This window comes from Haplochromis burtoni, unplaced genomic scaffold (assembly GCF_018398535.1).
Source record: "Haplochromis burtoni strain Fernald_Lab_line unplaced genomic scaffold, NCSU_Asbu1 Contig_46, whole genome shotgun sequence".
Taxonomy (NCBI): domain Eukaryota; kingdom Metazoa; phylum Chordata; class Actinopteri; order Cichliformes; family Cichlidae; genus Haplochromis; species Haplochromis burtoni.
The window spans coordinates 1,554,948-1,573,093 of record NW_024582407.1 but is presented as its reverse complement, the minus strand read 5'-3'; the positions used below and the strand labels follow the sequence as shown (position 1 = coordinate 1,573,093).

General features: G+C 40.3%; 3 protein-coding genes across 5 annotated transcripts in view; 2 read left to right on the top strand and 1 right to left on the bottom strand.

Annotated features, from left to right (window-relative positions):
* The first annotated feature begins 272 nt into the window (after positions 1-272).
* slc3a1 (solute carrier family 3 member 1) lies at positions 273-8,616 on the top strand. Its single transcript, XM_005930565.3, has 10 exons — positions 273-2,033; positions 2,798-2,977; positions 3,104-3,249; positions 3,393-3,518; positions 3,921-4,040; positions 6,345-6,469; positions 6,801-7,002; positions 7,535-7,717; positions 7,957-8,082; positions 8,185-8,616. The coding sequence occupies exons 1-10, from the start codon at positions 1,604-1,606 to the stop codon at positions 8,614-8,616; spliced, it is 2,070 nt and encodes a 689-aa protein (XP_005930627.1). The 5' UTR covers positions 273-1,603.
* Positions 8,617-8,777: 161 nt separating this feature from the next.
* prepl (prolyl endopeptidase like) lies at positions 8,778-17,432 on the bottom strand. Of its 2 annotated transcripts, none has more exons than XM_005930564.2 (15): positions 17,324-17,432; positions 14,594-14,722; positions 14,341-14,407; positions 13,971-14,151; positions 13,807-13,895; positions 13,580-13,706; positions 13,286-13,502; positions 12,585-12,776; positions 12,208-12,420; positions 11,809-11,984; positions 11,391-11,607; positions 11,075-11,224; positions 10,466-10,592; positions 9,383-9,471; positions 8,778-8,904 (listed from the first exon to the last, which is right to left on the bottom strand). In XM_005930564.2, exons 3-15 carry the CDS (start codon positions 14,354-14,356, stop codon positions 8,827-8,829), a joined length of 1,872 nt encoding a protein of 623 aa, XP_005930626.1. In that variant the 5' UTR covers positions 14,357-14,407; positions 14,594-14,722; positions 17,324-17,432; the 3' UTR covers positions 8,778-8,826. The 2 variants fall into 2 exon arrangements, with proteins under 2 accessions (XP_005930626.1, XP_005930625.1); XM_005930563.3 differs by lacking the exon at positions 17,324-17,432 and adding an exon at positions 16,673-17,046.
* The window catches only part of camkmt (calmodulin-lysine N-methyltransferase), a 105,212-nt gene continuing 104,407 nt past the window's right edge, over positions 17,342-18,146 (top strand). For both annotated transcript variants that reach the window (XM_042220302.1, XM_042220300.1), the window contains exon 1: positions 17,342-17,503. In XM_042220302.1, coding sequence (XP_042076236.1) covers positions 17,342-17,503 — 162 coding nt within the window. The remainder of the gene's footprint in view (positions 17,504-18,146) is intronic.

Sequence of the window (18,146 nt, the reverse complement as noted above, 5' to 3'; positions counted from 1 at the left end):
TTGATCATTATTCTGATTGTGGAATATAATGTCAGAACTTATGTGGGAAGACATAAGATAAAGGAGTTTTTGAAAGTTTGGCAATGCCTGGATAATTTGACTCTGACTTGTTGCTATGATTTAACGTTCTGTTGAGTAAAGAGAATTTTACAAGCATTTGATCTCCTGAACCTGTCAGTTATTTTTGGGCCGGGTCGAAGGTTTGCATTCCCTGTGGGCTTTTTAGCATAGACATGTGTTTCTGGTCACTCTTTATATACAAGTAGAAGTTCTGTACAAGAATAAGTTAACATATAGGTCAGAAAAGAGAGCAGTAACTGTAACATTAAGATTGAAAGACTGACACAGGCACACAAATGTGTCAAGGGTTCTTTTTTTGTAATTTATCATAAGTCACAAGATGGTAAATCAGTGGCAAGAATAATACGAGATTGATTCCTAGAAATCTGTGATACTGTAAAGTGCAAATTAAAAAGGAATTCTATCATTTGTAAATCTTAAACCCATGTATTTTCTTCACAAGGGAAAATAGAAAACAAATGCTTAAAGTGAAAAAATGTAGCATTAAAAAAAGTCCCTGAAATGTTTAGATATTTTTAGCATCCCTTCTTCTCTTGACAACAGTTCATTAACTTGTAGGAACTGAGACTAGTTCCAAAGGTTTTCAGTTTGATCTTTAATCTCAGGGGAGATTTGGTGACCTCTCAGGGGATAGAGGTCACCAAAAACACACTGCTAGTACAGTTAAAGCATACCTGGGTAAGGAAAATAATGTAACACTATCAGTCATGGATTGGCCTCACCAGAGACTGAACCTCAACATTACTGAAACAATGTGGGATCATCTTGAAAAGGAACACTACAAAAGGCAGCCAACATCCAAAGAAGAGCTTTGAAACGTTCTTTAAGAAGCCTGGTCAACCATTCCTAAAGACTTCTTAAAAAATTACAAAAATGCTTACCTACGAGAGGCTGTGTTAAAAATAAATAAATAAAGGTGATCACACCAAATATACACTTTAAGATTTGTGAGAACAAAGTCAGATGGGCCGGATTGGAGACTGTGTCTGTCCAATTTTAGCCCCAGAACTTTAAGTTGGACACCCTTGATTTAGGTTGTATTTTATGTATATTTTTTCAGTTTAGGATCTGTGAGCTGTGAAAGGAAATGTTAATCAACACGTTGTGATGCGTTTTCTAAAAATTAAAGAAATGGAGTAGCTCTTGGGGTTTTGAAATATCTTCTGTATTTTAATGTTGGTGTTAAAGTTCACAAATCCCAAAATAGGAAACACATTTAGTTCAGGTGCATCTTTATCGCCTACAATATTAAAAGGCATCTTGCACCTTGGTGCTTTTGTTTGGTTTGGAAGTAACTGATGTCTCAGTCGTAGTAATGCTGTGTACTGAAAAAAACGCTAATCTGTAACCAGTCCCATCAACGCTCCACTTTCCCACATTCCACAGGTGTGTCAGAGACAGGCTCTACTCCGTGTACTATGACCCTCTGACTGTAGTCGTATATTTAATCTGCGCTCTCCGAGACACTCATTGTTCTTGAGGCGAGCTACACAACCCGACACGGTTCGTTTTAACAAAGAACATGAGTTATAGAAACGACTCCGACAGCGTGGAGCTCGGGGAGTGCACCAGAAACCCGGGTTATAAGGATGCAGACGGAGACGGGCCAGCAGCGAGGGACAACATCAGCGCCTCCGACAGCGAGGAGAAGCGGGACTCCATCGGCGTGAAGCGGCTCTCAGACGCGCGAGATGAGTACACGCAGATCAAACCGTACGCCGGGATGCCTAAGGAGTTGCTGGTGCTGTACTCCTCTAAGGCCCGGTACCGAGTGCCCCGAGAGATCCTGTTCTGGCTAACGGTGTGCTGCACCCTGGTTCTGGTGGCGGTCACAATCGCGGTGATCGCGCTTTCTCCGAAGTGCCTGAGCTGGTGGCAGGCCTCCCCGGTGTACCAGATTTACCCCCGGTCCTTCAAAGACTCCGACGGGGATGGGGTGGGAGACCTCAAAGGTAAGACACCCAAAGCACTGCTGCAAGCTCCGATAACGACTATTCGAAGATTTTCATTAAAACAGGTGTTTTTATGGACGACACCAATGACGCTCCGCTTCCAACAGTGGAAGGCACATGCTGTTACACTTTTGAGTCACTTAGAGCGTTTCCATATTATATTGTGCATTTCAAACTACTGCACTTTTAACACCTTTAGGCCATATTATAAATACTTCCCCATATACTCTTATAGATTTGAGTAGCCTACTATTGAAATCCTGCAAAATCGCTGTGATTTTTTTTTTTTGCCAGATAAAGCCTCCTATGAACTCTTCAGGCTTCATTTTAAAAAAAACAAAAAACAAAACAAAACAACGTAGCACCCTTTCTGAGATTGCCAAATTCTTGTAAATCCACAAAGTATACACCGTGTCCTGGTAGATTTTTCACTCTGTCAACCTAACAGCTGCTCTTATCAATTTCTTATATTTGGTCACTTATACAAGAGTAAATTATTAACTTTATTTAACCATTCGCAAAGTATACAAAGGGAATGGTAAAACTGCATCTCGTTGTTTTCAATGGCTCATTTATAATATTAAATATGCAGATGCATTTTAGAGGGAAATGACAGCTGCTCTCACTATATTGCATTATTTCCTATAAAAATTTACTAATGCAATGCAGAATTATCTTTTCCTATCCATAGTCCTTCAGTTTATTAGGAATCTGAATTTCAGCACAGAGTGGTTACAGTAGATCCTGTATCTCCTGTCTGACAGGCATCAGGGAGAAGCTGGACCACTTTGAATACCTTAACATCAAGTCAATTTGGATCAGCCCTTTCTACCGTTCTCCCATGAAAGACTTTGGGTATGATGTGGAGGACTTCCGTGATATTGATCCACTCTTTGGAACCATGAAGGACTTTGAGGACCTCCTGGCAGCAATGCACAGCAAAGGTGTGCACTTTGAACACCCTTGTTTATGTGAAAATGTGAAGCTAGAAGGTGGTTTTGGGGGGTAAGATTGTTTTTTATAGCAGGCTGCATGTCTGACACACAAATACCCATCTCCATTTCCACCAGGTTTGAAGCTGATCATGGATTTCATTCCAAATCATACCAGTGATCTACACCGCTGGTTCAACTTGAGCCGGACTAGAGATCCTCACTATGAGGATTATTACGTCTGGACTGACTGCAAACCAGACGGACCGAAGCCTAATAACTGGGTTGGTGCTTGTACTGTTATTTTCTACCTGGTCTATGATTTTGTCTTCTGCACATTTTCACTGAACCTTCACCAAGTTCATAGTACTAAAAAGGTGCAATGTACTAGAATTTAGATCAGATTTGTTTCCCATCTTGCACTCAGGTGAGTATCTTTGGGAACTCATCATGGACATACGATGAAGTTAGAGGGCAATGCTACCTCCACCAGTTTCTCAAGGAGCAACCAGACCTGAACTTCAGAAACCCAGATGTCATCAAAGAGATGATTGTAAGATTACTGGAACATGCAGTGACACACACACACAGACACACAAAAGCTCAGCTACTGACTCATTTCTTAAAGTACATTCAGTGATGCATGTGCTAAAATCATGTGTTTTCTTCATCTGTTCTGTCTTTCACTGTATTATATTTTTTGTGTCCTTTGTCCACATTTAACAGTAATGTGTGACACTGATTATACACTAACTTGTACCAGTTAACCTATGTTTTTAATTGTGGCTGCACACAGCGCAAAGTACAACAGAAGCAATAATGGGCTGTACATAAACATTTCTACTCAACTGTCTTTGCTATAGTTGAATGATTTTATCTTTCTGCAGCCTTTTCACACATAATGTAGATGCCAGTTTAATTGCTCTATATACATTCCCCCCCCCCTCAATTTTAGGATATAATTCATTTCTGGCTGGAGAAGGGAGTGGATGGCTTCAGGATGGATGCAGTGAAGCACATGCTGGAGGCTCCACACATGAGGGATGAACCACAGGTTGATCCAAACAAACCACCCGTGAGTGTTAAACTACACATCTAACCTCATTGGTTTTGTTAAGTTCAGCTAAAATCAATAGATGGGCACACTGAGGTCATACTGAGATAGACAGAAATAACAAAAACATATCTCCAACAACACTACACCACCACCACTAGCCTGAACCTTTGATAAAAGTCATGATAGATCCATGCTTTCATGTGAATTGTAACCTCAGTTTACAGGAGTGACAACCAGCGTGATCTTCTGCTGCTATAGCTCATCTGCTTCAGGGTTCAAGTTTTTCGGTATTCAGAGATGCTCTTATGCACACCTTATTTGTGATGATGTTTTTTGAGTCACTGTTGCATTCATATCCGCTCAAAGCAGTCGGGCCATTCTCCTCTGACATAAAAGCGCTAGGTTTTCAAGCATTTTTAAGTTGGGAGTTGTTATGATGCAAAATCAATTTTAAGATTATGCATTTGTTTTGGTAAAAGATTAACCACCAGGTTAATTTACCCCTAAGTCGGGGCTCATTTTGCCCAACAGCCACCACGTTGGAAAAAGAAAACCAGAGCCACGTTTTGGCTAAAGCAATCACACGTGTTTACTCACTGGCACTTCATCAACATGTGATATAACTTTATAACCTAAGATAAATAGCTTTTGATGTGAAACTGATAGATGATATCTGTTATGCCAATAAAAACTTCGACAGGCAAAAAGCATTTTATAGTGAAAAACTTTAAATGTGGTTCAGGGGGTTGTGAAGCTCATCTGTAACCGGAAGGTTGCCCTTTCAACCCCCCAAGCTCTCTCTGTCCTGGTCGTTGTGTCCTTGGGCAAGAAACTTCACCTACCGCCTACTGGTGTTGGCGCGATATGGCAGCCTCGCTTCTGTCAGTCTGCCCCAGGGCAGCTGTGGCTACAACTGTGGTTTGTGAATGTGAAAGTGAATGAATAGTGGAATTGTAAAGCGCTTTGGGTGCCTAGAAAAGCGCTATATAAATGCAATCATTATAAATATCTACTTCATCTATAAGGTTCTTTGTTCTGCAGTAAGTTGAAAAAGGAAAATGCTCAACAAATTTGGGGTTGAATGACAAGAACTGTGCATCGTTGCTCAGATAAAGGTGGTGGATGAACTTAACAGTTCTAAGAATCCAAGCTGTAACTTAGAGTTATGCAGGCATAATTAGATTTTATTGACTTATGTAATATCTGAAATGTCAGAGTCCAAAATTTAACGATCTGATCCATGAAAGCAGCTTTACTGAAGAAGCACTTTCCCTTGTTGCTAGTAGAAAAAATTAATCAAAAGCTGAGTGGGACTGTTCACACTGTGTATGATGTATCACTGATTATTTATCTCTAGCTGAAATGTCAGCTTCATAATCATGTGAAGAACACACTGTTTGTGAAACTCAAAGGGTTCGTGATACATGCTGAATTAAGGTCAAAGAGGCTGAAGATATTTCTCACAGCGGAAAGATTAGAAGCAAAGGAGCATATTTTGGTGGATTAACAAGTCATTGGAGTTTACTTACGACTGCAGGGTAAAACCATAACACTGGGACTCTTTTACTCACTGATGACTGAGAATTTATACCCACAGATTTGCAGTTAGGTTACATTTTTACAGTCTGATCATTTTCAACCACGAGGTAATCTTTAAACAAAACAACACTAACTCTTTGCCATCTTAGAAACAGTAATTCATTTTTACAAACCACTGGAACTACAATTCTGCAATTGAAAAAGATATGTAAAAGTTTATAAGTGTGTTAAGAATTGTATCACATCCTTAGTCGTGATTCAGCTAAATATGAATCAGAAACCATCTGTCTCTACATTATTGCTTTAGTGGTTTATGCTGTGGTTGCTGTTGGCTGAATGGTTCACTTGCCTGTTATTAGGCCAGTTTAATGGCTTGAGATTATCTTTCACAAAAAGACATGCACATTAGGTGTAATTTTAGAACTGTGACATCACTGTCTCTGTGCAGGTCTATGGCTCATTCCCTTAAATCTGTAAACCCAATGCTTTACACTCTGGTAACACCAATAGTTGTCCAGTGAGTCAGATTTCCTCAGCGCCTCCATAATTAGAACTTAACAAGATGTTTTTTCTTCCTTTGCCTTTCTCGCCCATTTTATTTGGACAGTTACAAAAATAACAAATCTGAAGAATTAGCAGAAACTTTCTTAATCCACAGTTTCTCACTCAGCAAACTTTGCTCAAAGAAAATACAAACTCTAACTCCAGCACACAGCCTGAAAGTAGCTAAGCTATACTAAAATTGCATAATCACTACATAACCTTATACATATTTCTATCCAGGAGTTGGTAACTACAGAGTGGGATCTTCATAGTGACTACACCACCAGTCAGGTGGGCTTGCATGACATACTGAGGGAGTTTAGAGCACAGATGGACATCTACAGTCAAGAGCCTGGCAGATACAGGTAGGAAAGTGATTAAGTGCATTCAATATTACTATGGCAGAAAACTACCTGTAATTATTATGTCACAATCATCCTTAATTTTAAAGACCTTTTGCTTATGCAATGCACTAATGTTCAAACCAAACGATTTCATTAAATCGTTTGGTTTGAAATGATTTAATGAAATCTAGAATAAGGAATTAAGCCCAGATTTTTAAAATGATTTCAAATAAGGACACACTGGTATTTTAGAGTAAGATAAACAAAATCAGCTAATGGACGATATCCTGACACAAGTCATCGTGGTTTCTGTGTCATATCACATGCTAAATAAATTCCTCCTGTGCTGCAGATTCATGGTAACAGAGTCATACGATTATGAAGAGGTGTACAAGACCATGATGTACTATGGCACCAGGCTGGAAAAGGAAGGTGACTTCCCCTTTAACTTTTACCTGCTGGATCTACCCCAAAACACCAGTGGAGTATGGGCTAAGCATCTGGTCCACCTCTGGATGGGCAACATGCCCAAAGGAAAATGGCCCAACTGGGTGGTGAGTTCTTAAACTCATATTTATTTCCTCGCTTTTTACAATTGTAAAAACCACAGGATCAGTAGCGTCATGTCCTGCATACTGTGGCACATAACATGCCGAAATCACGTGTCGGCAGCATTCATAAGAATGAACTGTCGAGTCATCCTTAGTAGACTGTCTGCCTGAGATCATGCTTCTCACACTTGTGTTGTCATATCTTTCACACCACAGGTCGGTTTATGTATTTGTTAATCATCAACCCCTTTGCAGTGACAGTTTGACAAACGCTAGGCAATGAAATTAAATTTGTCAAAAACACTCCTGTAAAGCTAAATAATTAGTAGCTGAGTAAAAGTAAATTAAGCATGTTTATTTTCTGTAATTATTATTGATTAGGCTCAAAAGTATAGCCTTCTTACTTTATGTGCATCTTCAGACTTTAGCACCTAACACATATTAAGAAAACAAATATGTTTCAGCCCACCTCCTTACCTCCTAATTTCTTAATCAACCCTTTGTCTTGTTTTTCTCTTACCTACACTGTTATCAGGTTGGAAACCATGACAGGACTCGGATTTCTTCCAGTGCTGGTCGACTCTATGTTCGTGCCATCAACATGCTGCTGCTGACCCTTCCAGGCACAGCCACCACCTACTACGGCGAGGAGATCGGCATGGAGAACATTAACGTGACAGCAAGTCAGATACAAGACCCAGCCGGCAAATACAATACAGTCAGTACTGTGCACACACTGAAGAAACCTTTAAACCCTCACTGTCACACATCTCTGTGAGAGGTCCTTAAAAATAACCAGTTTAATGTCATTTTATTAATAACAATAAATAAACATAAATATAACAACATAAATGTCTTTACTTTAAAGGACATTTTTGCAGTCTTGTTGTATCTACTACACTGGCGACTGTATACATGAGCAAATATACCAAAATGATTCCTCTGCTTTCACTGCAGAGTGCCAGTCGAGACCCTCAGCGTTCTCCATTGCAGTGGAATGCTGACACGAACGCAGGTTTTAATGAGAAAACAAATCTCACCTGGTTGCCACTACACCCCGATTATGAAACGGTCAACGTGGAGGTATAGATCTGTTTTTCTAATGTTCAACTTTGAAGACAGATCGTTTTCTTATGTATATCTTTCTATGGTACATCTGTCCTCCTCCCATTCCTTTATTCCCAGGCCCAGATGAAAGATGATGGTTCTGTTCTGGCTCAGTACCGCTTCCTGAACACCCTGCGTCAATCAGAGCTCCCCCTTAACCGTGGATGGTTCTGCTACGTCCACGCTGATGCCAATGTCTTCTCTTACATCAGAGAGCTTGATGGACTTAAGCGAGCTTTCCTCATAGTGGTTAACTTTGGTAAAGAATCAGCTGTCACAGATCTCTCCTCTGTTCGTGAGCTGCCAGACGAGTTGAAGGTGCTGATAAGCACCACCATAGCCAATGATGGCAAAGTGTTTCCGAAATCTCGCATCCAGACAGAAGTAGGAGAGGGTTTGGTGATTCAGTACTCCACCAACACTCTGTTTAATCCCAACCATCCTGAAGAGTGCTACATCTCTGAGAAGGCTTGCTATTTGGAGACCATAGACATACTTTATAAATGCTAGTAAAAATGGAGATGAGTATCCAATAACTGCTGTATTACAGAAACCATCAAAGCATTAAGATTTTTCTCTGGTGTTTCCTCTACAAGGTAGTGATTTCTTATCTTTGAAAGTGTAATTGCTGTTATTATTATTAGATTTGGACACCAGTCTGTCTAGTTGTCGTGATGGAAGATGCTGTTTTTCATGCCCGACTGCTTCTTCATAACCTCGCTATCTTCTCCGCTTGCGTGGAGGCCGAGGAGGGTCCAGGCCAAGCTCCATGTACAGAAATGCAAGCTTGAGGGCTTCCTTTGTTATGGAATAAAAAACAACAAACAGTATGTATCTGTCATCACCCATCCAAGTGCTAAAACTCAAACTTTTACATTCATAAGGCAAATTATAGATTATATATTAAGAAGGCTTTCTCAGATTTGGCTGTTTATCACACACGTACATGACGTCATGGTGCATTTGTAATAAACAAAATCACATCTACAGGTAAAAGGACTCCTTGATTTAACTGACTTTGTACCTCAATTTTAAAGCTGTGAGACAGATAGTATATTGCAATCAAGCGCTTGCTCTGTGCTTACTAATATTTCATGTCTCAGTGTTGGTGTGCATTCTGATGGGAAATTAAGAACTCATAATTTTCAGAAAGTAAAAATGTCTCATACCAGAAAATATTTGTGTCCAATTTTCAGATAATTTGTCCTTAAAAAGACTGCAAAATAAAAACATCGATCTTTTCAAGAAGGTTTCAGCTTCAGGAAAATTAATTTACCTCCTCCAGCATTAGCTCAAAGTCTTCTGTTCCAAGGTGATTTGCTCCAGGTTGGATATTCAGAGCTATGTTTGGTGCTGGTTTACACTCTAAAATGAAACGTACACAAAGAGATTCAAGAGCCAAGTACGGGCAGAAGACAATACTTAAAATTAACATTTTCTTTAAAATGTTCTTTTCTCTGCTCCCCTTCTCTGCCCATTTCCCCCCCAAATCATCTTTTTCAGTCTTCTGTCTTTGCTTTCACTCATTTATCCTCCCATCTGATATCCCCCTGCCTCCCCTCCCTGTCTCTGTGGTATGGACTGTTTCACAAGTGCGGTCTTGACCTTGACAGCTCCCAGTCTGTGGCGTCTAATCTCTTGCTCTGATACACTATCTCTTTACCATGCTAATGGGCCTGCCCACCCGCCTGGATGTGTCTATGCCATCAGCACTTTATCAAAGACTCCGGAGAACAGAGAGAGACAGATTAGGGAGACATATACACACACACACCACACACACAGACACTTAAGCTGCCTGGTGTATGTGTGAACAACAGAAAAGTGAGCGAGGGTAACGGAGAGAGATAATGTGTGCATTTGAAACAGGAGCAGAGGAGGCAGTGCGAGAGAGAGGGGTGTAAATAAGGAGTACCACCAACGTGGTGAAGGGAGATTATAAGTGAGAGGGAGAAAGAGCCTGTCAGGGGGAAATTAGAGCAATTAGCTGACACACACATACGCACACTCACAGACACACACACACACACACACAAAACGCATGTATACACAGAGGCAAGCTTTACTACAAGGTGACCTATGAAACATTTTGGTCATCAACTTAAATGCTGTTAGCACTCCCCCTGACAGATAGCCATGCATCTGCTACTGCTACCTCTCCCAACATGCACACTGAAACTACTATTGGGGGATGACCCTATGCTATTAAAACCTCTGATCATGCAGAAATTACTCCTAAAAAGACGAGGACAATGTATGCTGAGATGCACACAAAGACAAATGCACACCTCCATAGAATGAGGTACTCAAACACACAATAATATGCATGGCTGCAGACTTGGAGAAATGACTTGATTACCTGACTTTGGCTTCATGCTGGAGTGTGTATGAACGGCTTTCTTTAGTTGTTCAGTGTATTTAAGGACGCCTGCCAGAGGAACCATGTTGTCACCACTGTAGGCTGTCAGCAGCATCGATGGGTAATGCTGTATCACACAAACACAGACACACACACACACGCATTTTAAATTACATACTGTAGTTTACATTATGTTTACCAAATGTATTAATTATCAATGGCCCTAAATGCATCCCTACAGTGTTTCATGGAATTAAACCAAACATGAAATAGATGTCAGTTACCTCGCATTAGGTACAGGACAATTTTTATTGCATTGGAAATTTGAAATCAAATACACCAACCTGGTCCACCTACAGGTAAGACTGAGTCCCAGAAAGGTTGGGACTCACCTGCAGTTTCTTACCTGCTCAAAGCATCCGTCAATGCATTTGATCAGCATTCAACTATGATTGAGGTGATTGAAACACGTATGTGCTAATGCAAACAAATGTATAAAGCAAAACATTACATGAAGTGGTAACACAAACAAAAAGACTATTTTCTGTGAAGCCAGTTAAGAAAAATATAGCTGCATTTTATTTTTATATTCTGTTTTCCTCTCCATACCTGAGGAGTGATGTTGTGAAGGGGACAGTAGGAGGTGATGATATGTCTGTGTTCTGGGTTTCCCACTGGGTCCCCCCATTCATCTCTATCCTCTAAAGTTAGAGGCAGGCTGTGATCCTCCATAGTCCCTAACACATCCAGAAACGGAGCCTGAAAACAGGAAAAGCTGTGGTTTTGGAAGTGTTTACCTCACATTTTTACTACAAGTAACTATAGAGAGACTTAGTCAAGAATATTCATCATTTTGGTCAATTTAACAACAATGTTGTATGGTTCAGGGTTTAAGCACAAAACCTCCAACGATTTAATTTCTTACCTGCAGGGTGACAGCCCGCATCAATAGTGGGTGTCTGTTGCACAGAGCTCCCACTGGCACAGCCCCAGCACTGCAGGATGTAAGAGCGGTGAGAGAAGGAGAGGAGACTCCTAAGGAGAAAAGGTGATGGAGACAGGCTTGGAGGTCCTCAACTCCTCTCCGCTTCCCTCCCACGCAGGCTTGTCTGTGCCAAGAAAGGCCACGCTCCCCTCCACCTCTACAGAGTGTAAAAGCAAAGAACAAGTTACTTCAACTCATGGGGAGCACAAAGTTTGAATTACATATTTCACTTGCCCCCTATGACAACAATGACTTGTCTGTCATTTCCCTGTCATTTTGGTCATATAAAGCATGTCTCTCATCATAACTTTTTGAGCCAACAGGGTTTGGTTAGCTTCCTAGAGGAGTGACATTATACCTGACAAGGCAGTAGGCCAGAGCCCAGCCCTGCTCCAGCATCACTTTTTTCTCTGGGTAGAACTCCATGTTAAGATCTCTGCCATAAGCACCATAGACATGGACCAGCAGCGGTGCCTGTCCCAAATGCTCCACAGGTACTGTATGAAACAATGTCACAGGCACAAAGGTACCGTCCTACAAAAACACACAGAGATGCACTTTCAGACTAAAGGAATTAATGGTAAATTATCTAGAAATAAGTCTATAAAATTTGTTACAATTATACGCCTCTGTGTTAGGTGATGATGTATGAAGAAGCACAAAATGCCCTTCTCTGTATGGTGATAAATGCTAAATGCTTAGAGCCCTGCTGACATTGTCTTATTATTTGCGCAAATTATATTTCAAGTTTCCTCACTTGGCTGCAGGCCTCCAAGCGCGTAGTGATATAATCAGCTTGGTTCTCTGGGGAGGATCCATCTCCAGTGCCTGATAAAAGGAGCCCATTCTCAGGGTGTAGACAGTATGGAACCGGCGGATGGACTGGAGAGGATATCAGGAATTCTAGCATATTTTGTTGGTCAGCCAAGCCTGGTTTCTTGGTTTTAATGGCACAAGCCCAGGATGGAAGCTTTAGCATGAGTGTAGAAATAAAAAGCTTTGAGAATATATTAATAACACTAAACCACAAACCCATAAAATTACAAAAAGTAAAGACTAAGAACAACCAAAAGGTGGTTAAAGTCTCAAACGCTAACAAGCACATAAGTATGCAAGAAATTGTGTAATAATTACCTGTACTATGTATGCATTCTTGGGGTGGATCAGAGGGACCACAATGAGAGCTAGTTCACTAACTGGCGTTCTTGCAACCAACACACAATGGTCTCCAACCACGTCCATGTCTTTAATTGTAGTGCCAGGTTCAGGCGCAAACAAAGAGACCCAGGAATCCATTGATGGCTCTGAGACAGGAGCCTGAACCACCTGGAAATTAAATGGAAAGATGAATCTCCTTCACTGAAAATCAATGTTTTAACTGGATATTAAATGTAGCACTCTGTAAAATACCACTGGTTAGTTAATAGAGCAAGTTGTGAATAGAGACCAATTGAAACAGAACATAAGGAAAATTATAGCATGTCAAAACACAGAAACCTTTTTAAACCATTTTAACTTCTGACATTTTGTTTTCCATGTGCATTTGAAGAGAAAGGGAACAGTAGGTAAAAGCAGGTATACTCCTGTAGTTACAGAGTACACTGCATTCATGCCTGAGTCTGAATTATACCTGGTAAGTTCTGCTAGTCATTATGTATTTATATATGTGTATTTTTGTCTGCATTACTCCTTATATTGTCACTATAGGACCAAACACTTATCCAGGTTTCCTTGGTAATGATGGGCAATCACTCATGTAAAATCTAAAAATACTAATATATATATACACACACACACACACACACACACACACACACACACGGGACAGACTATACCTGATATTCTTGTCCAAGCCCTGTATTTGCCAGTATAATAAGCCGACCTCTCCAGTGCTCCACGTGGTACAGGAGATTGAGCTGGCGTGGCTGAACCACAAATGGATCTAAATTTGATGTTGCTATATCACTTAGCAGCACCTCTGAACTTGTCCTGCTGTTACAGTTGATGGTCAGGATCTGTCGGTCTCTGGTCAGGGCAACCTCCACAAACACACTGGGGAGATGTCAGCAGGTCAATTAGAGATGGTGTGGGAGTAGACGCAGCTTACATGCTGCATCGCTCACACTTACTCAGGCTGCATTTCCTCAAATACAGAGGTTATCCTGCTTCCACTGGAGGTGAGATCCAGACGAAACACTGCGCTGGAACGTAGACCTTCCAGAGTCGAGTAAAATAGTATCTCATCTGTGGCCCACTCTTCACACATGCACACAATAATATGCAGTATTTTAAGTTTTACATCAGTGCTCTTACCTGTAACACAACTGAAATGAATTTTTATTGTGCAAAAAATTACCAAAGCTAAAGACTTTCTCCAGGGTTAGTGTCACATGTTGGGGATGCAGAGGTAGGAATCTTCTCCTTTCAAGCCTCACGACCACACACCTGATTCATCACAAAATTAACATCCTCTTTCTAATTCAGTAAGTACAGTAGTTTAAAATGCCTTGTTTGATTTACCTCAGCTCTTCCGTGTGAGTACATTTTAGCGACACTGCAAGATGCCTTTCCTGTGGGGATAGACGGATTCTCTGGACCGTCCACTGAAATCTTTGCTTTCTCTTATTATTTTCAAGTCCCGTCTTCTCCAACTCTCCAGAGATTTGTCTTAGATTTAACACCTGCTCTGGCTCCAGGTGACCTAAAAACAGAAGAAATAAGTTGGAAAGATTTCTAATGATGGACTGCATAAAAAGTTGCACATGCAGTGACAGGGATATAGTAGAAAAAAAAATCCCTGTTGAGAAAATAGTCTTCTGCTGCTAAACTTTAGGCTTTCAGAACTGCTAACATGAGCGGTTTAAAGACCCTCATCATGTTTGCTGCTTACTCTGTTTCTTGTCCATTCTGTATATCCCATCTTCTTCAGTGAAATATAAATGGTGATGTCCAGAGACCTTTGACAAGATAAATAACAACAACAGATATGATTAACATAATTTGAGGCTACCAAATAATCCTTTTCATGATATAGAAACTCAATTGCCAAACAAGTCATATTTATTGTTGTCCATCAGTCCCACTAAGATAATATTCAAAATCATTATAAAATAGACAAATCCAAAACAAAAGGGCATCCTCACCACTGAGTAATCAGGTATATTGGAGAACCTGTGGTATGCATCCTTTAATCTCCTCCTGAAATACTTCTGTAAGTCCCTGTACCTCTCGAGTCCGGAGCTTAGATGGTCAAACGATGAGAACGAAGTATCCTAAAATAAAACAGCTTCAAAAATTACTGCAATATTCCTCCACCTATTTATTGAAGTGTCACAGTCTTTTTGAGTAAGCAAAGCACTACTGTACTTATAGTGTGAGCAATAGTTAAAGATACAATCGCTATGTTCAGCAAGTCATTGTTAGATAACCTGGCTGCCTAACAATGTCTGTTTTTGTGTAATTCTAAGGATTGACAAGGAGGTGACATGAAAAGTGTTCAATGATAAAACTTAAGTTTCGGGAAACGTGACTGTTTAACTCTGAAGTGAGCAAAACACCAGAAGATATGTTTATTGCTCTAATTGTGTTTATTAAATCTATACTGATTTTTTTTTTTTTTATCAATGATGGAATTTATTAAAAAATAGATGCTATGATGTCATTAGTTACAGTTTTCAATTGTATGCAAAAAACCCCTGACTTTTAAACAGATTTTTAAATTTCTTTCAGTAATTTTGGTCTGCTATTTGTTACAAAACTAATTATCCTAATTTGAATAGTATTAGAAAAAAAAATTATAAATCTTAAGCTAAATTTGAGTGAATCACTGTTAAAGTATACTGCTTTTATTTGAACATGACTGGCTACATATACTTTGATAAACCACAAATTATAATGAAGTCACCCCAGTGTTTTTTCATCCTTGATTACTTAATGTTTCTGTTTGAAAGAAAATATAATCCAAATTCACAAACAAATTCATTTTAGAGATGTAATTAAAACACTTTGTGCAGAAACACTCAAAATTAAGATCTATTATGATCACATTCTTGAGTTTATAAATTCCCCAGTGTGATTGGCTGTATTGAAGCAGGTAGATGAGAGCCTGGAGAGGTGGGGGTATGCTTTGGGGAGAAGAGGTCAGCAGAAACAAGACAGAATACATGTATCTGAGTGAGAAAGAGACAGGTGTAACACTGAAGAGAAGATGAGTGAAGGTAGAGTTTAAACACCTGGGGTAAACCATCCAAAACGAAAAACAGTCCACACACAAAGATAGGTGAAGGAAAAAGTGAAGGTGTGGTGGAGTGGCTGGGCACGATATATCAAGGGTGATTTGTGACTGAAGGATAGCAGCAAGAGTGAAAGAGAAGGTTTAGTAGATGGTAGCAAGATCTACTATGATGCATGGTTTGGAGAGGGTGGTGCTAGCAAAAGGAAAGGAGGCAGAGCTGAAGATGATAAGATTTCCACTGGGAATGACCAGGATTAACAAGATTAGTAATGAGTACATTTGAGGAACAGCTCAGATTGAGCAGTTTGGAGACAAAGTCAGAGAGGCAAGGCTGGGATGGTTTGGACATGTGCAGAGGAGAGACAGTAAATATAGTGGCAAAAAGGATGATGAATATGGAGCTGACAGGCAAGGGGAAAAGAGACGATTCCTGGATGTAGAGAAGAAGGACATGCAGAGGGCTGGTATGACAGGGATAGGGTGAGATGGAGGCCACTGTGGTGACACCTAAAGGGAGCAGCTGACAGTAGACAAAATAGTCCCATACGACTTTATATTTGTCTTGTCAAACCAATAGGCTAATTCCTATTTAAAACAATGATAGTGATGGCAATGTAGGAAAGGCTTTTATAAATAAATGACTGCGTTCATAAATGATCCAATTTGAATCTCAAGTTATTTTAAAATGCTAACCATTTGGATAGAAGAGCTTTGGGCATATTTATATAGTATTCACATAAACACATGCATAACAAAACACATAGGAGGCGTTTGCCAGCACAGCGAGCCAGATTCAGAGTGTCAATTTCAGCACTATGCCCTTATCTGTGTCTCCTTACAAGACTAGTTTTGTCAACCCGGCAGAAAGACACGGTTTTCAATAATGAATGAGTTAGCGTTATCAGCGAGACGGGAGACCAGCGTGTAATCCTGCACCAAGCCAAAGGTAAGTAAAAACAGCATCTTTAACGTTGAATGAACTCCTTACCGACGAGCAACAACGCTGAAGGGACCAGGAGAGCCATGTTTTCCGTTTACAAGCGGTTAGCTCCCAGAATTTTATCCGAAATTGCATCGGAACACGAGCAGATAAGAAAAACAAAGTCGATATACACGCCATGACAAATGTTTAACCGTTAATGAGATAAAATGAACCGGTGACAGCGACGTTTGCGTGATTTTAATTAGCTAACGGTTACTATCAGGTACAGTTGGTCACATTTGCGACAGTTAGGGCATTTTAATTGCCCTATAATCCTCGCTGCTTTCTTCTACGTTAAGCTACGCACAACAGCCAGCGAGAACATTTTCAGGCACATGTACGATTTCCTAAACGAATACCCGCTTGATGACGTAGCGAGCAATGCCAGGCAAAACTAATCAAATCAGTTTGTGAGCAGCCCTCAGTTATAATTGTGAAATCGAGCGCGATCGTTTAACATGCCTGGACTTGCAAAAGTGTACGGAAGTAGCATGCATCCTTTGTGGGTGTAACAGGTGATGACAGTGAAGCGGTGTATGTGATCATTTCTGCGTCGCTATAGAAAAAAAGCCTTATTTTTTTGTATTACCGCACCGCTGTAACTGTGACAGCTGCATAAACAGGATTTAAACAAATGCTTACGGGTTTATCTCCTACCAGAAGTACGAAGATAAAATGGACAGGGACTCTTCTGGTGCTGCAGAAAGGACCGAGCCGGCGTCACCTTTGGGGAAAAATATTCACGAAGACACTCGCGCAGCTGATTCCCGCGCCTCCCGGTCAGGGACCTGTAGAAATACTGATGTCGCACGAGCCAGGTGGACCCTGCTGAGACAGGTATGCAAGCACAGAACTCTCATGATTGCACTGCTGTCCCTGAAGGAAGAACAAAGATGATGGGAACCCAGAGTTCCCTGTCACGCTTCCCAAAAACTCTATTGTTTACTTAACTTTTAAAAGGATCATGAACTGCACTATATTTACTTTCTTGCCCCAAAAGGAGGGGGCAGTTTCTGTACAATCTGATAATCCAGCACTTAATAATAAGTATAATAATAAGTATAATGATATACTAATTACAGTACAGCAGTCTTTTTTCTGCTGATCTGCTTTAACATACAGTATTGCCTGAATTATTGTATAACACATCGGCTTCACAGCTTTGCTGGTAACAGTAGCTTTGTTAACACTTGAAAGCAATCTTTTCCCCTCCCCAAAACTTCTGAAAACCTTGCACGCACTAGAGCAGTAACTGTTCCCTTACATGGACATTATGCAGCCCTTACATTTGGCTGACAAAAATATCTCCCTCCAGGAGGTGCAAAAAGCCCCAGACTGCTTTTTGGCACTTTTTCCTGAACAGTAATAAACTGAAATTGTATGGACTGCATATTGCATAGTACTGTGTTTTCCATATACAGTATGTTGTATGTAGTAGTATAGTAGTAAGCATAATACTTAACCTGATTTTTTGTCTTTT

Bases quoted from the DNA above. Each gene is read 5' to 3' on its own strand.
- slc3a1 (XM_005930565.3), top strand. From the start codon at position 1,604: ATGAGTTATAGAAACGACTCCGACAGCGTGGAGCTCGGGGAGTGCACC. The intron at 7,003-7,534 runs GTGAGTTCTTAA...CACTGTTATCAG, and splicing joins GAAAATGGCCCAACTGGGTG to GTTGGAAACCATGACAGGAC. The intron at 8,083-8,184 runs GTATAGATCTGT...CTTTATTCCCAG, and splicing joins ATGAAACGGTCAACGTGGAG to GCCCAGATGAAAGATGATGG.
- prepl (XM_005930563.3), bottom strand. From the start codon at position 16,804: ATGGCGTGTATATCGACTTTGTTTTTCTTATCTGCTCGTGTTCCGATG. The intron at 12,777-13,285 runs GTATAGTCTGTC...TTTAATTTCCAG, and splicing joins GGCTTGGACAAGAATATCAG to GTGGTTCAGGCTCCTGTCTC. The intron at 12,421-12,584 runs GTAATTATTACA...CTCATGCTAAAG, and splicing joins AGAATGCATACATAGTACAG to CTTCCATCCTGGGCTTGTGC.